General features: G+C 49.1%; 1 protein-coding gene across 5 annotated transcripts in view; it reads left to right on the forward strand.

The window, feature by feature from the left end:
* The window catches only part of DZIP1L (DAZ interacting zinc finger protein 1 like), a 796,975-nt gene that overhangs the window by 386,616 nt on the left and 387,727 nt on the right, over positions 1 to 22,632 (forward strand). For 4 of the 5 annotated variants that reach the window (XM_078665844.1, XM_078665841.1, XM_078665843.1 and 1 more), the window contains exon 8: positions 13,383 to 13,517. The exons of the other annotated variant lie outside the window; for it this stretch is intronic. In XM_078665844.1, the coding sequence (XP_078521970.1) occupies positions 13,383 to 13,517 (135 nt within the window). The remainder of the gene's footprint in view (positions 1 to 13,382; positions 13,518 to 22,632) is intronic. 5 annotated transcript variants of the gene reach the window in all.

Consider the following 22,632-nt stretch of genomic DNA (forward strand, 5'->3'; position numbering starts at 1 on the left):
AACAAAACAGGATCTCAGAGCCATCTATAAATTATTCAGCCCCATACTGTCAGAGTTGAAAAGACAATGTCAGAAACTGAAATGCCGATGGCAACAATGTCTTCTCAAAGTGTCAAACATCTTATCAGAAAGCCGTATGGAGAGAAAAAAAGCAAACATTGGTTGACAGATTTACTGCTTCGTAAACCAGCTGCAACTCAATTTTGAACAGTCTTCAGTTGTCTTATACACTCTTCCAAGCTGTCCCACGGCTTTGTCGTTATCACTTTTCTTTCTTTTCAAATCTGTTTATTGAAAGTTTGAAAACTTGTACCACAGCATGGACACATATGACAAGAGGTGCACAAGTATATGTCTTGCATTAAAGGCTACACAAGCATGGTAGAAACATGAATAGTGCTCATTTTACATATAATATCATTGCGACTTAGGTCATAACCGTGCCGTGCTGGTGAAGCAATAGCTGTGGGCTGTAGGTAAACAAGAAGGAAGAAGAAGAAAGAATTGAGGAAGTGAGGGAAAAAAGGAAAAGAAAAAGAGGGCCAGGAGGAGGGCAGGCCTATCTCAAATGGGGTCAATGAGGCTTCTAGGGATTCTTCTGTAGTGTTTCAGTACTCAGGAACAGTGACAGGTCTTCAAGTAGCTGGTGGGCTTGGAGCAGAAGGGGGGGGGGAGTGGAGCAGGCATGCTCCAGTCTAGAGAAGTGATCGACCAGTAGCTGCCAAATACGTGTGACTTTGGTTTCTGTGTGTGGTATCCGGCACAAGAGAAGTTTCTTCGCTATACCATGCCAGAGCTGGTAAACCATAGGGCGATGGAAGATGCAGAGTGCTTCTCTTCCAGGGGATCCTCATCAATATTCATAAGCATTAGAATATTCCCACCCATGCGCGGGACCCCGGAAACATTATATTATATGTGCCCCACATATATATATCCATATATATATATATATAAATATATATATATATATAAAAATAAGCAATTGCAGCCTAATAAACACCAGAGCTGAATTATGCTGTAAAGAATTTCCATAAACCATGAACAAGCATGCATTATAAACATGAAAGACAACAACAGCCTTGTTTTAGAACTGTTTTAATGCTCAGAAAGCAGTGGAAATTCTCATGAAACACTGAAAGTATAGGAAGCTCCCAGGCTGCATTGCAAAACTACAGTATAAAAAGACTGAAAAGCTAACCTGCATCAACATGCAGCAAACTGACACTGTGCCTTTAAGGCACCCATGACCCCCAGCTTCCCATCATGCCTCAGGGGTGACAGTTAGGTCAGTTGTTCTTTCCGGCTCCTTCAGGAAGGACCCTGGTAACTCAGCTCCACTCTTTTCTGGCTTTCTGTCTGAAAATTCCTTCATATTCTGATTTTGTTTGGCTTACTTTGACATTTTACATTAAGTCAAGTAAGTATCTGTCTTTTATTGACAGTTTTTTTGAGGCATTTTCACTCAAAATGCCCTCACTCTTTGACAACTGCCCTTCTTGTGGCAACAAGAAGGCTAAAACAGACAGTCATGATGTCTGTATACTTTGTTTGCCTGATCATCATGACCCAAAGACCTGTCCTCACTGCGAGCTCCTGTCAGAAAGAGCTCTTAAGGACAGGGAGAGGAATCGCATTTATGGCCTAGCCCAAAGGTCATCCAGAGGAAGATCTCCGGTGAAGAAGGGCTTCAAGAGGGCTAGATCACATTCAAGGGACAAGTCTTCACGTCCTTCAGCTTCAGCGTCGGGCTCGGCGTTGAAGAAACAGCTACCGGTGGGTCATTTATCGAAAAAACGACCGTCGACGGCGGGCTCGCCGTCGAAAAGAAGATCATGTTTGTCGCCGACGTCGAGGATTCCAGCTCCGTCGTTGAAATCCCCTCCGCCGTCGTCAACCAGGCGACGATCGGCGACGAGGGAGGTCACACCTCCGCCATCGTCAACAGGGTGACGATCGGCGTTGAGAAAGGTGACTCCTCTGCCGTCATCAACCAGGCGACGATCGGCGTCGAGGACCATAACCCCTCCGCCATTGTCAACTCGGCGACGATCGGCGTCGAGGACGAAGACCCCTCTGCCGTCGTCAACCCGGCAACGATCGGCGTCGAGGGGCGTTACACCTCCGCCGTCGTCATCCAGAGGACGATCGGCGACGAGAAGTGTGACCCCTCTGCTGTCATCAGCAAGGCGACGATCGGCGTCGAGGCCCAAGATCCCTCCGCCGTCGACAACCAGACATTGATCAGCGTCGAGGAGGCGATCTTCGTCGGCGTCGAGGGTGGTCAATACCCCTCCACCGTCGTCGCATAGACAATCGACGTTGAGAGAGGAAGCTCCGTCATCGGCTGGTCATCGCCGTTCGGCGTCGAGAGACCATCATTCCTCGCTTCGCTCGCCGTCGAGGCATTCGACTCCGAGATTGCTTGCTCCGTCGACGCCCAAGAGGTTTTCGACGTCGAGAGAGAGGGTTCCATCGTCGGCAATGCAGCACTGTTCGACTCCGAGAGACCAACGTTCGTCACCGTCGAGGCATTCGACGTCAGAACACCCGACGTCGAGGCCTCATGAAAGGGCTGATTCGACGGCAATGGACTCTGTGATTATGGTGACTGAATCGGCTTCGCGCCACTCCTCTTCATCTTCTGGCTCCTCAAAATCACCCTCAAGATCCAGAAGTCCGGCCAATAGATCACCTTTACGACGGGCAAATCCTTCTTCGGAAGTGGTGAGGTTGTCCCCTAGGTGGAACCAACCGTTGGATCGTTGGCGAGAATCAGGGGCTGCCAAGCGGATGCGACAGTATGCCAGTCCTGAGCACAGGTCTCCACTCCAAAGATTGGTGGCAGAAGTGGACAGACGCAGCCCTCCCAGGCGCCAAGCAGAAAGATCGCCTGTGAGGAGGACATCCAGATCTCGTTCTCCCAGAAGAGAAGAGCCGATCAAGGCTCGTTCTCCCAGAAGGGAAGATCCAGCCAGATCTCGCTCTCCCAGAAGGGAAGAGCATCCAAGAAGATCATGTGAAAGGAGGCACGGTGCTCACCGCAGGAGTCGAAGAACTCCATCTTCTTCTTCTTCTTCTTCTTCCTCAACCCGGTCTTCCAGGAGAAATTATTCTCCCACGCTTACAGATAGCCCCATCTCCAGAGTTTCTCCAGTGGACGACATCAACACTTATCTAGATGTCCTGCAGAGAGGGGCTAAGAAACTGAACATTGAAATGTCTGTCCCCCAAGTGGCTAAGACAGTGATTTTTGAAACGCTGCATCAAAAATCTGTTTCACGTCCATTACTACCCTTGGTCCCGGGAATTATGGATCCTGTCAAAGGCATTTTTCTAACTCCAGCGACTATTAGGGCGGTGCCAGCTCGCATACAAAAAAAATACAAACCAGCTGACTCCGACCCAGTCTTTGTGAAAGCTGACCCTCCAGCAGACTCTGTGATTGTAGCAGCGGCTCGGAAGACACGTGCAGTGGCTGCCTCCTCCTCAGTTCCACCAGACAAAGACAGCAAATCACAGGACTCATGGGGTCGAAAGGTATGCAATTCTGCTTCTTCTTCCCTGAAGATCTCCAGTGTGGCCGCTCTATTAGGTAGATATGATAGAGCCCTATGGGATTCCATGGATTGGTTCAAGTCCAAACTGCCAAAAGAGGACCAGAAGGACTTTGAAGAGACACTGACAGAAGGCTGCCTAGTGTCTAACCAAATAATTAGCACAGCGGCGGACGGCGCAGTGCAAACGGCTCATTCTTATTCCCATGGAGTTTGTGCCAGGAGGTCTTCTTGGCTGCGCCTTACAGGCCTCAAGCCTGATGCACAACAACGCATCTTAAACCTTCCTTTTTCTGGTTACTCTCTCTTCGGTGAACACGCTGACGACGAGTTGAGTCGAATGAAGACCGAGCTGGACAGTGTGAAAGCGGTCGGTCTAGAAAAGAAAAAGGAGTTCAAGCGCCGCTTTAAGACCAACAAGGGCAGAGGGGCTCAACAGAGGGTTCAAACCCCTCAACGGTCCCAAAACAAGAGTCAAGGCAAGACCCAATTTCGAGGAGGCAAATCGGGCAGAAGTAGAGGAGGTCACCAGCAGTCCTCTAACACGGCGAGGGGAGGAAAGGCTTGAACAGTGGCTTCCTCTGGCGCCGTTGCCCACTCCAGTGGGAGGAAGTGCTTCACAACATCTGGCAGAGTGGGTCAGCATCACAAAAGATCGTTGGGTGCTGAATATACTGCACAATGGATACACGCTACGTTTCCGTGCGCTCCCAAAGAACATTCCTCCGAAGAAATCTCTTCCCCACCAGCTGGACTTGCTCCGGAGAGAGGTGAAAATTCTTCTGCAAAAAAGAGCTATAGAAGAAGTACCTCCCTCTCAAAGAGGAAAAGGAGTCTACTCCAGATATTTTCTTGTTCCCAAAAGAGATCAGGAGGACAAGTTCAGACCCATCCTAGACCTTCGTCTTCTAAACAAGGTCATAGTCAAGGAAAAGTTCTGCATGCTACCTCTTCACCAAATATGTCCACATCTTCAAGTCGGGGATTGGATGTGTTCGGTGGATCCGCAAGATGCATACTTTCACATCCCGATTGCACTGCGTCATCGAAAGTACTTGAGGTTTGTGATAGGCAACAAACATTACCAGTACAAAGTGCTGCCCTTCGGGCTCAAGTCCGCACCACGAGTCTTCACCAAATGCATGGCAGTGGTGGCAGCTTTCTTCACAAAAAAGGTCTTTTCATCTATCCGTACCTGGACGACTGGCTCATAAAAGGTCCATCTCCAGCACAGGTAGCAAACGATTTCCAGCTTTGCCTGCACCAGTTGCACAAACTCGGGCTCCACGTCAACATGGAGAAGTCAGTCCAGCGGCCAACACAGTCCATCCACTACCTAGGCTCCGTTCTGGACACAAAATTGGGAAAAGCGTTTCCTTCGGAGGAGAGACTTTTTTCTATGCGGCAGAAGGGCAGAGTTCTGCTCGAGTCTCGAAACCCAACAGTCCGACAGGTTGCCTCCCTGCTAGGTTCCATGCCGTCATGCATCTTTCTCATACCGAACGCCAGGTTGAGAATGCCTCCTTTACAGCAGGCCCTGGAGGACCAATGGGACCAAGCGACAGGACGTTGGAGGACCGGATCAGTCTACCCCAAGCAGCGAAGGCTTCCATCAAATGGTGGACTCGACCGCAGAATGTTCTAGTCGGAGTACCTTTTCATCAGCCTCTCCCAACGCAGTCAATAGTGACAGACACTTCTCTTGAAGGCTGGGGGGCACACATGGGGTGCCTTCAGATTCAAGGTCGGTGGTCGGCGCAAGACCAGACCTACCATATCAACATGCTGGAGCTCCGAGCGGTGCATCTTGCTCTCAAAGCTTTTCTTCCAGCGATCAAGACCAACTCTGTCCTGGTTCAGATGGACAATACAATCACCATGTTCCATATGAACAAACAAGGAGGCACACGGTCAAGCCCTCCCTCCCTGGAGTCACAGGCGATCTGGCACTGGCTTCTCGCTCGGAATCTCTCAGTGGTAGCAGTGCACCTTACAGGCGAGTTAAACGTCAAGGCAGACGCACTCAGCAGGCACTTCGAAGATCAGCCAGACTGGGTGCTAAACGACGAGGTAGTAGACGAGCTTTTTCGTTGTTGGGGTCGTCCAGCTATAGACTTGTTTGCAGATGACGAAAACAGAAAATGCCTTTGCGTCCAGATTCCACCTGCCTGGGACGCAGGGGAATGCTCTGTTGATGGATTGGTCAGGGACATTTGCTTACGCATTTCCTCCCCTATCGCTGATCCCAAAGGTGGTTTCCAAGCTCCTCAGGTCGAACATGGAGATGATTCTAATAGCTCCAGACTGGCCACGGCAGTGGTGGTACCCGGACCTTCTTCATCTGTCTGCGTGTCCACACAAACGGCTGCCTTGCAGACCAGACCTGTTGAGCAAAATGAACGGGAGGATTCTGCATCCCAACCTCCCGTCACTGAACCTGACAGCACGGCTCCTGAAGTCTTGCAGTACGGACATCTGAACCTACCTCCTGAATGTATGCACATTTTAAAAGAAGCTAAGAGGCCTTCCACAAGAGCGTCTTGTGCGTTCAAGTGGAAGAGGTTTTATATGTGGTGCAGGGAGCGTCATCTTTACCCTACTACGGGGCAGGAGGAGGTTGTTCTACCATACCTCCTTTCCCTAGCAACATCTGGGTTGAAGTATGCTTCCATTAGAGTGCAGCTGTCAGCCATTGTAGCGTATAGGAAATCACCAAGCCAAACTTCTTTCTTTCAAGTTCCAGTGGTCAAGGATTTCCTTTAGAGGTTGAAGAAAGTCTATCCCCCTGTACGGAATCCTTCTCCTCCTTGGGAGTTGAACCTGGTTCTATCCAAATTGATGGGGTCTCCTTTTGAGCCCATCCACAAGGCCTCATTGCAACACCTCTCTTGGAAGGTTGCATTCTTGGTGGCAATTACATCAGCGCGAAGAGTAAGTGAGATACAAGCGCTGTGTACAAAAGAACCCTACACTGTTTTCCACCACAACAGAGTAATCTTAAGAGCACATCCATCCTTTTTACCTAAAGTGGTCTCTGATTTTCATGTTAATCAGTCCATTTCTCTTCCATCCTTTTTTCCAAACCCTACGACCCCTGCTGAGCGGTCTCTGCACTCTTTGGATCTCAAGAGAGTGCTTAAGTTTTATTTGGAAAATACCAAAAGTATTACGACGACGGATCAGCTCTTTGTCAACTATGGTTCAATGAGAACAGGCTTTCCAGCTGCCAAAAGATCCATCTCCAGATGGATTGTTTCCTGTATTAAACTGGCTTATCAGCTGGCGGGCAAGCCTTTACTGTTGTCACCTAAAGCACACTCTACTAGGGGGAAAGCGGCCACAGTAGCTTTCTTACATGATGTCCCTATGTCTGAGATTTGCAAGGCTGCAACCTGGAGATCAGTTCATACCTTTACAAGGAATTACTGTCTTGAATCTGTTTCCAGGACTGATACACAAGTAGGACAAGCCTCTTTGAGGAATCTATTTGGGTAGCCAGCGGCCTGTACACGCTTAGTTTTTTTCTAGGCTTAGTATTGATATTACTGTTTTTCATTATTCCTTTGCCCGCAGGGAGATGAGGTGAGGCTCACTATTCTATTCTAATGCTTATGACTATTGATGAGGATCCCCTGGAAGAGAAAGATTAGTTACTTACCTGTAATCCTAGTTCTCTTCCAGGGGTATCCTCATCAAAGTCATTAGCAACCCTCCCGCCTCCCCGGGCAAAGGATTATTTTATGTTGGAGATATGGTTAACCTGAATGTTTCATGGTTTTTTCAGTCTCCACAAAGAACAACTGACCTAACTGTCACCCCTGAGGCATGATGGGAAGCTGGGGGCCATGGGTGCCTTAAAGGCACAGTGTCAGTTTGCTGCATGTTGATGCAGGTTAGCTTTTCAGTCTTTTTAGACTGTAGTTTTGCAATGCAGCCTGGGAGCTTCCTATGCTTTCAGTGTTTCATGAGAATTTCCACTGCTTTCTGAGCATTAAAACAGTTCTAAAACAAGGCTGTTGTTGTCTTTCATGTTTATAATGCATGTTTCTTCATGGTTTATGGAAATTCTTTACAGCAGAATTCAGCTCTGGTGTTTTTTAGGCTGCAATTGCTTATTTATATATATATTTATATATATGTGTTTATATATATATGGATTTATATATGTGGGGCACATATAATATAATGTTTATGGGGTCCCGCGCATGGGCGGGAATATTCTAATGCTTATGACTTTGATGAGGATACCCCTGGAAGAGAACTAGGATTACAGGTAAGTAACTAATCCTTCTTCCAATGGAGGGTTAGTAATTGTTTAGCTGTGCCAAGCATTTGTGTAATAAGATGCCAATTGAGTGAGTCAAGGCGGTGAGTGTCAGGGGTCGTATTCACTATATAACCACAGCAAAAGTGTTCGGTATGGGGAAGCCAATAGTGCCTTTAATGTGACGTAGGATTTGCTTACCGTAAAGGGTCTGCGAGGGGCAGGACCACCAGATATGAATGAAGTCCCCAGCCACTGACTGGGAGCGCCAACAAGAGGGCGAGGAGGCAGGGAACATCTGTTGCAGGCGCTGAGGAGTGTAGTACCTTCTTGTCATTAGCTTGTAAGCAGTTTTCCGCTTGGGTATGCTTATGTATATTTTAAGTATGTCGTGCCATAGCTGTTCCCATTGTTTCAGGGGATTCTCCTATGTAGTGCCAACGTGCCATTGTGTTTGGTATGAGTGGAGTCTGATTGGGGTAGAGCGTTGTAGTACCTGGTAGGTGCGAGAGATCAGGCCTCGTGAGCCCTCATTAGAGCATACTAATGATTCAAAGCAGGTAAGTGGCCGATTAGCCACTTGCATGTTTAGAGGTGTCAGCAACCAGCGTGGTTTTGGCTAATATTGTAATCTGGCCTCATCAGGTAAGTGAAAACTGTGTTTGAACTGGTCGAAAATTTTGAACGTTTCTCCCTCAAAGAGATCTTAAATCGTACGGCATTCACCTTCTCTCCACGCTGCGAAGGAATGGGACTGTAGGTCAGGGGGAAAGTCGGGGATGCGTGCCAGAGGTGTGCTGGGGGAAGGAAAGGAGGTAAGGCCCTTTACTGCGACTTTGTCCCAAAGGTCTAACACTGTTTTCGTGGGAATGGCTATGTGAGCACTACGTGTCCGGGCAGGCCGCGAAAACCAGTCCAGGTCCCAAAGTGGCCTGCAGGGCATCGCCCGGTCCATGTGGAACCAGTGTTTCTCACTTTTGCAGACCACCCACTCTGAGATGAATGAGAGGTGTCGTGCTGGATAGTACTCTGGAATGCTGAGGCATGCCAGACACCCCCACCCCCATCCCTAGGAAGCAAAAGGAGTTTATTGGTAAATCTCTGACATTTCCTGCCCCAAATGAAAGCAGTGATTTTGCGCTGCAGACGCATTATGTCTGCTTGTGGTATGGGGGTTGGCAGTATTTGGAATATGCATTGTATTGTCGGCAATATGTACATTTTAACTGCGTTAATCCGGCCAAGCCAAAAGATTGAGAGAGATTTCCAAGTTCTTAGGTCTTATAAAGCTGATTTCCTACACTCTGGCCAGTTTGCCTCTGTCCCTGTCGATAGGGAAGGGAATGTGAAGTCCTTTGAAAAGTGTTGAGCGTTTGCAAGACCGGCATGTCTTCCCCAGGGATCAATAGGTTCAATATCCGGGACTTGTCCAGATTGATTCTAAATCCTGAGATCACCTCAAAGGACCTAAGCAGTGATATCAGCATGCTCAGAGAGTTCCTGGGATCTGTCAGGATAAGTAAGAGATCATCAGCGAATAGTGCTACTTTATGTAGGTTGCCCTTGATGTCTCCTGCCTGTCTGATAGCGATTGCCAGTGGCTCTCCCACTAGGGCAAAAAGTAGGGGCGAGAAAGGGCTACCCTTTCTGGTGCCCCTATATATATGTATGTGCTCGGTGAACCGGAACTTGACCCTAATCCGAACTTGGGGAGTGGTGTAAGAGGCCATTTTTCTAGAGACCATAACTGGGCCCAGTCCTATTTGCTGGAGGACTGCCTGCAGAAAATCCCAGTCAGCATCTAAAATGAGTGGACAAGCAGGGATATCCCGGCGCAGACCTTTTTCTAGTAGGAAACCACCCAGCGTGTTTTGTCCACTCACTGTTGCTGTAGGATGAACCCCACCTGATCTGTGTTGACCAGGCTGGGCAGATACGGTTCTAGTCGGTTTGCCAGAATTTTAGTGTAGATTTTTGCATCTGTATTCAGGAGAGCGATAGGGCGGTAAGATGTGCATAGTGAGGGGGTCTTGATTCTGAGACTACCTACATCGGGTAAAACCGTGAGTTTACCTCTACATGCACAGACATCCCCAAGGTTAGGGTACGCCTTAGGGTGCGTATACCGCCTGGGGAGTTTTTATTTTTATTTTCTGGTCCTGATGAAAGCTTTGCTGAGCTAGCGATTACAAGCAGAAACATGTCGACCTACACACCTCACAGGATACATTTGGCTCAAACTCATTGCCATTAGTGTCCGAATCACTTGCTTTTAACAATCGTGGTCTGACTCTTTATTAAAGTTTCGTTGGAGTTCAGTCCGCCATCTTTTAATTCACTTATCCCTCTGAGCACCATTTTACATGTACTCTACATACCAGCTCCGCTGTAATCCAGGCGTGGCAGCACACCAGGGAGACATTTGATCTTCTTGGTGGAACCCTATGATGAAGCATGTCATCAACTATGTTGATGAGTAAGTGTTCTACTTTTTAACAAAAGTTGCTTTTCACTTAGTCATTTCACCCTTATATTGTGTATCTCCTTTTTCTCTTTTTCTCCTTTTCTTTATATATTTGGAAACTATATACCTGAACAAGATCACCTTGGGTTGGTTTCTTTTATATTTTTGGTCACTCCCATGTTGTTCTAGAGTCTTTCACGTTTAGTGCAGTGGAGAAGGTGTAGAACGCCTGTTGTTCGTTGCGTTTCGAGGTAGCCCAAGTATCCTCTGCCCTTTTAACCTTTTACGATGTGTGCCCTTGCTGTCTGCATTATTTAGTCGACAGGCGAGGACTGATCCCACTTTGTTCCCTCCTTCATAGTATCTCTGCTTCAGTGCCTTGTTTGCCCGGTGCGCCCTAAGCTGGCCCCGGAGTATAGGTCGTGGCTTCTCGAGGGCGCCGAAAGATCCAGTCGCTCCAGCGCCTTGATGTCACTAACCAAGACGCTTTCAACCAGTCGGGCCTTTCGTATGCGCTCCATCGCAATTGAAGTGATGGCGCTCCAGGTTACCACCTTAAAGGCATCTGAAATGATAAAGTGCGGGGTTTCAGGTATATTGTTAGAGGCAAAGTACGCCAAGATCACCCACCGTATCTCAGCCACATCGACTGGGTCGCGTAGAATATGGGGGGCGGTAATCGCTATCGGGGTTGTGTCCTGTTGGCGTGTCCTTGCAAAACCAGTTCCCGATGGGTGTGATTTGATATGGAGATATTTGGGATAAGGGCAGATTCTAGGTCTCATGTGAGTGGACTGGGGAGGAAAAAGTGGTTGATGCAGGAGTCTGAGCAGTGAACATGTGAGTAGTAAGTGTAGTCTTGTGTGTCTGGTAATTGGTATCACCAGTCGTCTGTTAGTCCTAGATCCATGAGGGCCCTCTTCAGTGCTGAAGACATTCTCCCTGTACCATGGAAGGATGTCGAACAGGGTCAGGGTCTCAAACCAAATTAAAGTCCACCTCCCCCCACCCCCCGGAATTAGTCGATCCCCTCCTTGTGACACCTGTTCTTTCGACAAATTTCTGAGGTAGGGGTCCTATGCCTGTTTAGGGGTGTACACATTAGGCAGGGTGAGGGGTTGTGTGTTATGGTGAATCACAATTTTTAAAATCCTTCCATCCTGTCCCTCACCACCCGCGATCCCTGTAGCTAGAGTCCCGCTTTGCATTGAATTGCAACCCCAGCCGTTTTAGTTGGGGAAGATGCCCAGAATTGTGCCGGGTACTTAGGATGAGCCATTCGACGTGTCGGATTGCAAAAGGTGGGTCTCTTGTAGGAAAATAATGTCTGGTTCTTGGTTAAATAAATATCGCCAGACCTGACGCCTGTTGTTGGGGACATTAAGACCTCTCACATTGAGATATTTAATACAACAGGGGATACCCATTGTCAAGGATATGGGGAATTTCCACCAACATAGGACTGGCCTGTAGATGCATATTTCCCGGAGCTGGTGAGCACTTTCCGGCGGCATCTGTTTGCATGTATAGTGAGTCTCAGGAACGTCATCCATATGGGGGAGGGAGCGTGGAAGTCCCAGGAGAGCTTGCCAAGGATTGTAGTAGTAGCTAAGAGTGGCAATAAGTCATGAGTAAGACCCAGCGTGAAGGAAGAGTAACCTATGAAAGACCCATCCTCCACCCACGGCCTCCCGTGAGTGTAGGAAAGAGAAAGATGGGGAAAGGCAAGAAAAGAACAACTAAAGTTATAGGCCAACAGGGCCAAGAAACTCCATTCTAGTCCTGGAATACCCATATCTGATTGCCCCTTACGTCTAGGATGTGGCTAGGGTATCACAAGGCATCCCAGCTGTTGAGAGCCTCCAGAGTCCTGCAGTGGGTTCATGCCCCTTTCCCAGTCGCTGCCCATGGGCAGTGGGAGCCACACCGCCAGTACCCACGGAGTAGCTGGCTCCCCACCTGTGACCCCATTTGAAGGAGGTGTTTTCGCTGGTAGGTTGTGGCAAGCAGTACTGGGGCCTCAAAGACAGCATCAGTCAGGAGCAGAAGGGACAGACACTTGCCAAAATCCTTCAGTGGAGGCAGAGGGGTGGTCCGCAGCGGCGATTAAGGTCCCCAAGTAGCTGAAGCACTTGCCGTTTATCAGTAGTGTAGCATGGAGAGGCAGTGCTTCAGGCCGAGCAAGGCCCAAAAGTTTTGCTGCTTGGCAGCGGCGCTGGCCCGGCCCCACCCCTTGGCCTCATGCGGAGCCCAAGACCTCGGCTCCCTCACTCTCTCTCCCACAGGGCTGTGGCCAGGTGGTCCTCCCACCCGGATCTGCCACGGGGCACCAAAGTGAATAGATAGGGCACCATGAGGTCCAGGTCGAGGGTCCCGGCCAGCCAGCAAGGGCGGAGATGTGTTTCGGTTGTTTTCACCAGCCGCCGAGAGGACCTGCTGGAGCCGTGAGATGGCAGGTAGGGAGACCCCGAGGCTCCACAACGCCACGGCAGGCCTCAAGATGGTGGGCGCCACCCGACGGGGACCCCAGCTGCCACGGCTAGATCAGTCTCCGGAGAGCTAAGGAGACGTTTTCAGCTCCTGTGCCACCAACTGCCTCTTCTGTTGCCCGGGCGATCCTCGGTGGGGGTCCACCAACTTAGATGCTGGAGTATTAGCCGGGTACGGGCCGCAGGGGTACGGAGACACTAGAGTGTGTGTCTCACTCCATTAGCGGCTTGGCCACGCCCCTCCCTTATCACTTTTCAAACCACTTCTACCAAACATGGTTTGCAGCTCTATCTGCCAGCACATCACTTCTAGTGATGGTGATGACCCTGCAGGTCCTGCTGCTGGAATTCCGTCCCACCTAAAGCCTGGTGAGTGAACTACTTTCAACCATTCCAGTTCCAGTTTTGCGTTTGAGGAGCTATTCTAGGTAGTGTGTGTGTGCAGGAAGATAAAGTAGCTATTGGATAAAGCTTTAATGAAGATAGCTATCTTGTTTTTATTGACCCAACTGCTGTCCCTGTTAGGCACACATTTTTCTCCAACACTGCATTTCTTTTGCCTAAGCTCAACAGTTTTGGCTAACTAACTTTTCAATCTTCCTTTCCAGAAAATAGAGGGAGTAGTGTCAAGGAAGGTAGTTACATCCAAGCTTGAGAATATTCATGAATACGAAGATGGCAGACATGAACACCAGCTGACAGAGAGAGAGCCTCAAAGCCTGGGGGAAACATTTGCTTCAAAGGTGATGGTGGTACCTGATGTCAGAACAGTTTATATTTAGCTAGAGATGTGCAGTTGGATTTCTTAAGGTAGCTACAATAGAGCACAGTCTCTTAAATTCCGACTGGTGTCAGCCCTGACTCAGTAATGGTTGTCCGTTTTGCATTTTTTGTGAACTCTTCATGCATCCCCTTATGTGAAATTACCGCTGGAATGCAGCTACCTCACTGTCTCCAGTACCTTAGTTCAATGTTCTAATGTGTTTTACCACAAATCTCGATTTTACCTGAAGCCAATTTTCCATATACATAGGAAAAATCGACTATCACCATGTTTTTGTAGAAATGGAAATGGGAGGGTTTTATAATAGTAATTTGCTCATGCAGTTGCACTTCAACAAGCTACGTGAATACCTTTTTTCATAAATCAATACCCCAAAGGTGAGTGTGATGGTATGGTACAATGGTGACAGGTTAGAAGGAAAGATTTTGCTCATTTGCATAGCTAAACTTTGGGGGCAGTGCTGCGATAACAGAAAATTGTACTTTTAGTACAAAAATGTTTGAAAGCCATAATACATGGGTTGATTATGGGTCATCAATAATATTTAATAAACTCATCACTCTCTGATTCAAAGTTATCCTACTCTTCTATTAAATTGTGATTGTAGATGTTCATTTATTTTTCACTCTACCATCGTTGTTGCAACAATGTAAAGACTGGCAGGCTAGAGCTCTAGATTCCTAGAAAAAATTCTTAACTGGCCTTACACCTGCAAACCAAAATGCAGTTTATTGGTGATTTGAACATATGTTAGGTGGATCCGACTACCATTCCGCTGCACACCTAATCGAAATAATGAACACTTTGGTGATCACTAAAGCTTGTAATTGACCTAAAAAAGATAACAGGAAGTAGAACCTCAGATGTGCTTGGATCATTCCTTTGTCTCCTGAAGTCGTGTTGTTACCTCCACCCTGATAATAGTCAAGAAAAACTTACATTTAATCTACATCCCAAAGAACCGACTTTAACAACTATGTAGTGCGGGTTAATGCAAAGCACTACACAACAATGACCCAGAATCTCTTATAGGGAAATTCTGCCACCACATAACAAAAGTTGGCACTACAAAAATATGAGGAAACAAAACAGGATCTCAGAGCCACCTATAAATTATTCAGTCCCAGACTGTCAGAGTTGAAAAGACAATGTCAGAAACTGAAATGCCGATGGCAACAATGTCTTCTCAAAGTGTCAAACATCTTATCAGAAAGCCGTATGGAGAGAAAAAAAGCAATCATTGGTTGACAGATTTACTGCTTCGTAAACCAGCTGCAACTCAATTTTGAACAGTCTTCAGTTGTCTTATACACTCTTCCAAGCTGTCCCACGGCTTTAGGTCTTTATCACTTTTCTTTCTTTTCAAATCTGTTTATTGAAAGTTTGAAAACTTGTACCACAGCATGGACACATATAACAAGCGGTGCACAAGTATAACTCTTGCATTAAAGGCTACACAAGCATGGTAGAAACATAAATAGTGTTCATTTTGCATATAATATCATTGCGACTTAGGTCATAACCGTGCTGTGCTGGTGAAGCAATAGCTGTGGGCTGTAGGTAAACAAGAAGGAAGAAGAAGAAAGAATTGTGGAAGGGAGGGAAAAAAGGAAAAGAAAAAGAGGGCCAGGAGGAGGACAGGCCTATCTCAAATGGGGTCATTGAGGCTTCTAGGGATTCTTCTGTAGTGTTTCAGTACTCAGGAACAGTGACATGTCTTCAAGTAGCTGGTGGGCTTGGAGCAGAAGGGGGGGGGAAGTGGAGCAGGCATGCTCCAGTCTAGAGAAGTGATCGACCAGTAGCTGCCAAATACGTGTGACTTTGGTTTCTGTGTGTGGTATCCGGCACAAGAGAAGTTTCTTCGCTATACCATGCCAGAGCTGGTAAACCTTAGGGCGATGGAAGATGCAGAGTGCTTCTTCCAATGGAGGGTTAGTAATTGTTTAGCTGTGCCAAGCATTTGTGTAATAAGATGCCAATTAGAGTGAGTCAAGGCGGTGAGTGTCAGGGGCCGTATTCACTATATAACCACAGCAAAAGTGTTCGGTATGGGGAAGCCAATAGTGCCTTTAATGTGACATAGGATTTGCTTCCAGTAAAGGGTCTGCGAGGGGCAGGACCACCAGATATGAATGAAGTCCCCAGCCACTGACTGGGAGCGCCAACAAGAGGGCGAGGAGGCAGCGGACATCTGTTGCAGGCGCTGAGGAGTGTAGTACCTCCTTGTCATGAGCTTGTAAGCAGTTTCCCACTGGGGTATGCTCATGTATATTTTAAGTATGTCATGCCATAGCTGTTCCCATTGTTTCAGGGGATTCTCCTCTGTAGTGTCTATGTGCCATTGTGTTTGGTATGAGTGAAGTCTGATTGGGGTAGAGCGTTGTAGTACCTGGTAGGTGCGAGAGATCAGGCCTCGTGAGCCCTCATTAGAGCGTACTAATGATTCAAACCAGGTAAGTGGCGTGTAGCCACTTGCATGTTTAGAGGTGTCAGCAACCAGCGGGGTTTTGGCTAATATTGTAATCTGGCCTAATCAGGTAAGTGAAAACTATGTTTGAACTGGTCGAAAATTTTGAACGTTTCTCCCTCAAAGAGATCTTAAATCGTACGGCATTCACCTTCTCTCCACGCCGCGAAGGAATGCGACTGTAGGTCAGGGGGAAAGTCGGGGATGTGTGCCAGAGGTGTGTTGGGGGAAGGAAAGGAGGTAAGGCCCTTTACTGCGACTTTGTCCCAAAGGTCTAACACTGTTTTCGTGGGAATGGCTATGTGAGCACAACGTGTCCAGGCAGGCCGCGAAGACCAGTCCAGGTCCCAAAGTGGCCTGCAGGGCATCGCCCGGTCCATGTGGAACCAGTATTTCTCACTTTTGTGGACCACCCACTCTGAGATGAATGAGAGGTGTCGTGCCGGATAGCACTCTGGAATGCTGAGGCATGCCAGACACCCTCGCCCCCATCCCTAGGAAGCAAAAAGAGTTTATTGGTAAATCTCTGATGTTTCCTACCCCAAATGAAAGCAGTGATTTTGCGCTGCAGACGCATTACGTCTGCTTGTGGTGTGGGGGTTGGCAGTATTTGGAATATGCATTGTATTGTCGACAATATGGACATTTTAACTGCGTTAATCCGGCCAAGCCGAGAGATTGAGAGAGATTTCCAAGTTCTTAGGTCTTATAAAGTTGATTTCCTACACTCTTGCCAGTTTGCCTCTGTCCCTGTCGATAGGGAAGGGAATGTGAAGTCCTTTGAAAAGTTTTGAGCGTTTGCAAGACCGGCATGTCTTCCCCAGGGATCAATAGGTTCAATACCCGGGACTTGTCCAGATTGATTCTAAATCCTGAGATCACCTCAAAGGACCTAAGCAGTGATATCAGCATGGTCAGAGAGTTCCTGGGATCTGTCAGGATAAGTAAGAGATCGTCAGCGAATAGTGCTACTTTATGTTCACTGCCCCCAAAGGGGTTGCCCTTGATGTCTCCTGCCTGTCTGATAGCGATTGCCAGTGGCTCTACCACTAGGGCAAAAAGTAGGGGCGAGAAAGGGCTACCCTTTCTGGTGCCCCTATATATATGTATGTGCTCGGTGAACCGGACCTTGACCCTAATCCGAACTTGGGGAGTGGGTTAAGAGGCCATTTTTCTAGAGACCATAACTGGGCCCAGTCCTATTTGCTGGAGCACTGCCTGCAGAAAATCCCAGTCAACGCGATAAAATGCTTTTTAAGCATCTAAAGTGAGTAGACAAGCAGGGATATCCCGGCGCAGACCTTTTTCTAGTAGTAAACCACCCAGCGTGTGTTGTCCGCTCACTGTTGCTGTAGGATGAACCCCACCTGATCTGGGTTGACCAGGCTGGGCAGATATGGTTCTAGTCGGTTTGCCAGAATTTTAGTGTAGATTTTTGCATCTGTGTTCAGGAGAGCGATAGGGCGGTAAGATGTGCATAGTAAGGGGTTCTTGATTCTGAGACTACCTACATCAGGTAAAAACCGTGAGTTTACCTCTACATGCACAGACATCCCCAAGGTTAGGGTACGTCTTAGGGTGCGTATACCGCCTGGGGAGGATTTATTTTAATTTTCTGCTCCTGATGAAAGCTTTGCTGAGCTAGCGATTATAAGCAGAAACATGTCGACCTACACACCTCACAGGATACATTTGGCTCAAACTCATTGCCATTAGTGTCCGAATCACTTGCTTTTAACGATCGTGGTCTGACTCTTTATTAAAGTTTCGTTGGAGTTCAGTCCGCCATCTTTTAATTCACTTATCCCTCTGAGCACCATTTTACACATCCTCTACATACCAGCTCCGCTGTAATCCAGGCGTGGCAGCACACCAGGGAGACATTCGGTGTCCTTGGTGGAACCCTATGATGAAGCATGTCATCAACTGTGTTGATGAGTGAGGGTTCTACTTTTGAACAAAATTTGCTTTTCACTTAGTCATTTCACCCTTATATTGTGTATCTCCTTTTTCTCTTTTTCTCCTTTTCTTTATATATTTGGAAACTATATACCCGAACAAGACCACCTTGGGTTGGTTTCTTTTATATTTTTCGTCACTCCTATGTTGTTCTAGAGTCTTTCACGTATGAACGCCTCCTCATCACCCGACATCGACATCGCCATCCCAGACGGATACAAGATCATCCGGAGAGACCGCGTCAACCAGACTGGAGGAGGCATCGCCATCGTACACAAGAACACCATCCGCATCACGACCGACTCCAACGACACCTTCGCCGCCGCCGTGTATCTCCACTTCCAGATACACACCGATCCAAAGACCAGTTCCCATCCCAAAGCAGACCGTGAAAAACTTGGGAGTGCTATTCGATCAATCCCTGACATTTAAAGATCATGTCAACCAAGTTGCCGGTACATGCTTTAGGGCCATTGGACTATTGCGAAGGGTGTCCCCCTATCTTTCCGACAACCATAGAAAGACCCTAGTCCAGGCACTAGTTATCAGTAGATTGGACTACTGTAATGGCCTCCTTTTATCAACCAATGAAGGCCAATTTAACAAACTACAAGTATTCCAAAACACGGCGGCGAGGTTAGTCCTTAACGTACCATCTAGGACCCCCTCCCGACCTCTACTGGCTGAACTTCATTGGCTGCCAGTGCGGCAACGCACCAAGTTTAAAATTTTGTGTACTATTCATAAATGCTTGTTAGGAAATGGCCCAAAATACCTCACAAAGGCCTTTTTACCCTATGTCCCAGGCCGCTCGCTACGTTCCAGTAACCTCCAGTTATTACAGATCCCTAAAATAAAGAAATCCCGACAAGGAGGCCGTGCTCTGGCACACGCTGGACCAGCTCTTTGGAATTCCCTTCCTCTTACATTAAAACACATTACCAACCACTTGTCCTTCCGAAAAACCCTTAAAACTCACCTTTTCACCAGTAGTTAATCACCCCTCATGCCCCAGCAATTCTCTGCAATGACCTGGTACAGTACTTGCTCCTTCTTTATGGCAAAGCGCGGAGATACCCCTACGGGGGTCTATTCATGCGCTATAGAAGCACATAAAATAAAATAAAATAAAAGACGACCCTCAGAGGCACCCTTGTCTACAGACCCCCGGGACCACGGACACAATTCAGCGAAGACATCACAGACTTCATCAGCCCGCACGCCCTCCGCTCCACTGACTACATCCTCCTAGGGGACCTCAACTTCCACCTGGAGAACAACAAGGACCGCAACACCGCCGCCCTGCTGGACAACCTCGGACTCAAGCAACTGGTCAACACCCCCACCCACTACGCCGGCCACACGCTTGATCCCGTCTTCTCATCCAGCAAGCACATCACCTTCAGCCACTCCACCGGACTTCACTGGACCGACCACAGCTGCGTCCACTTCAGCTTCAAAAGAACCACGACCCACCACCACCCGCAACAGGTTCCTCGCAGGAGCTGGAGCAAGATCACCGCCGAGCAGCTCACCACCTCCCTCAGCCAGAACTCACCCGCAAGCACAACAAACCCCAACAAAGCAGCACGCAACCTTACGCAGTGGCTGACCGCCTGCGCTGACGACCTCGCGCCACTAAAGAACCCGCCCAGCAGACCCAGAAGCAAGAAAGCCTCCTGGTTCACCGACGAACTCAAGGACTCCAAGAAGAACTGCCGCACCCTCGAGAAAGCCTGGCTGCTCGACCAGACCACAGACAACATGACCGCCCTCAAAGACGCCACCCGCAAGCACCACCAGCTCATCCGCACCACCAAGAAGAAATCACTGAAGGAACGACTGGAAAACAACGCCCACGACAGCAAGGAACTCTTCAGCATCGTCAAGGAGTTCTCCAATCCCAGCACCGGCAACAACGACATCACTCCTTCACAAGATCTCTGCGACTCTCTCGCCTCGTACTTCCACCGCAAGATCGCCGACATCCACAACAGCTTCGGCGCACCTTCCACGCACCGGACCGTCGAACCAACGCCCCCCACCGCCACCCTCCGCACCTGGACCACGGTGACCACCGAAGACACAGCCGGCACGATGAACACCATCCACTCCGGATCTCCGACCGACCCCTGCCCCCACCACGTCTTCAACAAGGCCGACTCCATCATCGCACCCCAACTCCGGGACGTCATCAACTCCTCCTTCAACACCGCCACCTTCCCGGAGAGCTGGAAGCATGCCGAGCTCAACGTCCTACTGAAGAAACCAACAGCAGACCCCACCGACCTCAAGAACTTCCGCCCCATCTCGCTCCTCCCTTTTCCTGCCAAAGTCATCGAGAAGACCGTCAACAGACAGCTTGCAGCCTTCCTCGAGACGAACGGATCCCTCAACCCCTCGCAGTCCGGTTTCCGAGCCAACCACAGCACCGAGACCGCCCTCATCGCAGCCACCGACGACATCCGAGCCCTGCTCGTCAACGGGGAAACAGTGGCCCTCATCCTCCTGGACCTCTCTGCAGCGTTCAACACCGTCTGCCACCGCACCCTAGTTCAACGCCTCAGCAACATCGGTATCCAAGAAAAGGCACGGGAGTGGATCATCTCGTTCCTCGCCGGAAGAACACAAAGAGTCCGCCTCCCCCCGTTCCGATCCGAGGCCACCGAAGTCATCTGCGGCGTACCGCAAGGATCATCGCTCAGCCCAACCCTCTTCAACGTCTACATGAGCCCTCTCGCAGCCATCGCACGCCAACACAACCTCAACATCATCTCCTACGCCGTCGACACCCAGCTGATCCTCTCCCTCACCAACGACCCCGCCACCGCCAGAACGAGCCTACACGAAGGGATGAAAGACGTCGCCGAGTGGATGAAGAACAGCCGCCTGAAACTGAACTCAGACAAGACGGAAGTCCTCATCCTGGGACCATCGCCCTCCGCCTGGGACGACTCCTGGTGGCCTCCCGCCCTGGGCACCGCTCCCAAGCCAACAGACCACCCACGCAACCTGGGCTTCATCCTGGACTCTTCCCTCTCGATGACCAGACAAGTCAACGCCGTCGCCTCATCGTGCTTCAACACCCTGCGTATGCTCCGAAAGATCTTCCGCTGGATCCCGACCGAAACCAGGAAGACGGTCACCCAGGCACTCGTCACCAGCCGACTGGACTACGGGAACACCCTCTATGCGGGAACCACAGCCAAACTACAGAAAAGACTCCAGCGCATACAGAACGCCTCCGCCCGACTCATCTTGGACATCCCCCGACGCAGCCACATCTCCGGCCACCTGAGGGACCTGCACTGGCTCCCCATCAGCAAAAGGATCACGTTCAGGCTCCTTACCCACGCACACAAGTCTCTCCACGACCTGGGCCCCAAGTACCTCAACGACCGCCTGACCTACTACACGCCCACCCGCCAGCTACGTTCTACAAGCCTCGCCCTCGCCGCCGTACCACGCATCCGAAGATGCCGGAGGAAGATCCTTCTCCTACCTGGCAGCCAAGACATGGAACTCCCTCCCCATCCACCTCCGGCTGACACAGGACCATCTCGCCTTCAGGAAACCACTCAAGACCTGGCTGTTCGAGCAGTAGCGGACCCCTCCCTCAAGCGCCTTGAGACCCTTCCGGGTGAGTAGCGCGCTATACAAATGCTATGATTGATTGATTGATTGATAGGGCAGTGGAGAAGGCCCAAGTATCCTCTACCCTTTTAACCTTTTACAATGTGTGCCCTTGCCGTCTGCATTATTTAGTCGACAGGCAAGGACTGTTCCCACTTTGTTCCCTCCTTCATAGTATCTCTGCTTCAGTGCCTTGTTTGTCCGGTGCGCCCTAAGCTGGACCCGGAGTATAGGTCGTGGCTTCTCGAGGGCGCCGAAAGATCCAGTCGCTCCAGCGCCTTGATGTCACTAACCAAGACGCTTTCAACCAGTCGGGCCTTTCGTATGCGCTCCATCGCAATTGAGGTGATGGCGCTCCAGGTTACCTCCTTAAAGGCAACTGAAACGATAAATTGCAGGGTTTCAGGTATATTGTTAGAGGCAAAGTACGCCAAGATCACCCACCGTATCTCAGCCACGTCGACTGGGTTGCGTAGAATATGGGGGGGTGGGGTAATTGCCATCGGGGTTGTGTCGTGTTGGCGTGTCCTTGCAAAAGCAGTTCCCAATGGGTATGATTTGATATGTAGATATTTGGGATAAGGGCAGATTCTAGGTCTCATATGAGTGGACTGGGGAGGAAAAAGTGGTTGATGCAAGAGTCTGAGCAATGTGAGTAGTAAGAGTAGTCTTGTGTGCCTGGTAATTGGTATCACCAGTCGTCTGTGAGGCCTAGATCCATGAGGGCCTTCTTTAGTGCTGAAGACATTGTCCCTGTACCATGGAAGGATGTCGAACAGGGTCAGGGTCTCAAACCAAATTAAAGTCCACCTCCCCTTCACCCCTCCGAATTAGTTGGTCCCCTCCTTGTGACACCTGTTCTTTCGACAAATTTCTGAGGTAGGGGTCCTATGCCTGTTTAGGGGTGTACACATTAGGCAGGTTGAGGGGCTGTGTGTTATGGTGAATCACAATTTTTAAAATCCTTCCATCCTGTCCCTCAACACCCGCGATCCCTGTAGCTAGAGTCCTGCTT

Source organism: Lissotriton helveticus, chromosome 11 (assembly GCF_964261635.1).
Source record: "Lissotriton helveticus chromosome 11, aLisHel1.1, whole genome shotgun sequence".
NCBI classification, from domain to species: domain Eukaryota; kingdom Metazoa; phylum Chordata; class Amphibia; order Caudata; family Salamandridae; genus Lissotriton; species Lissotriton helveticus.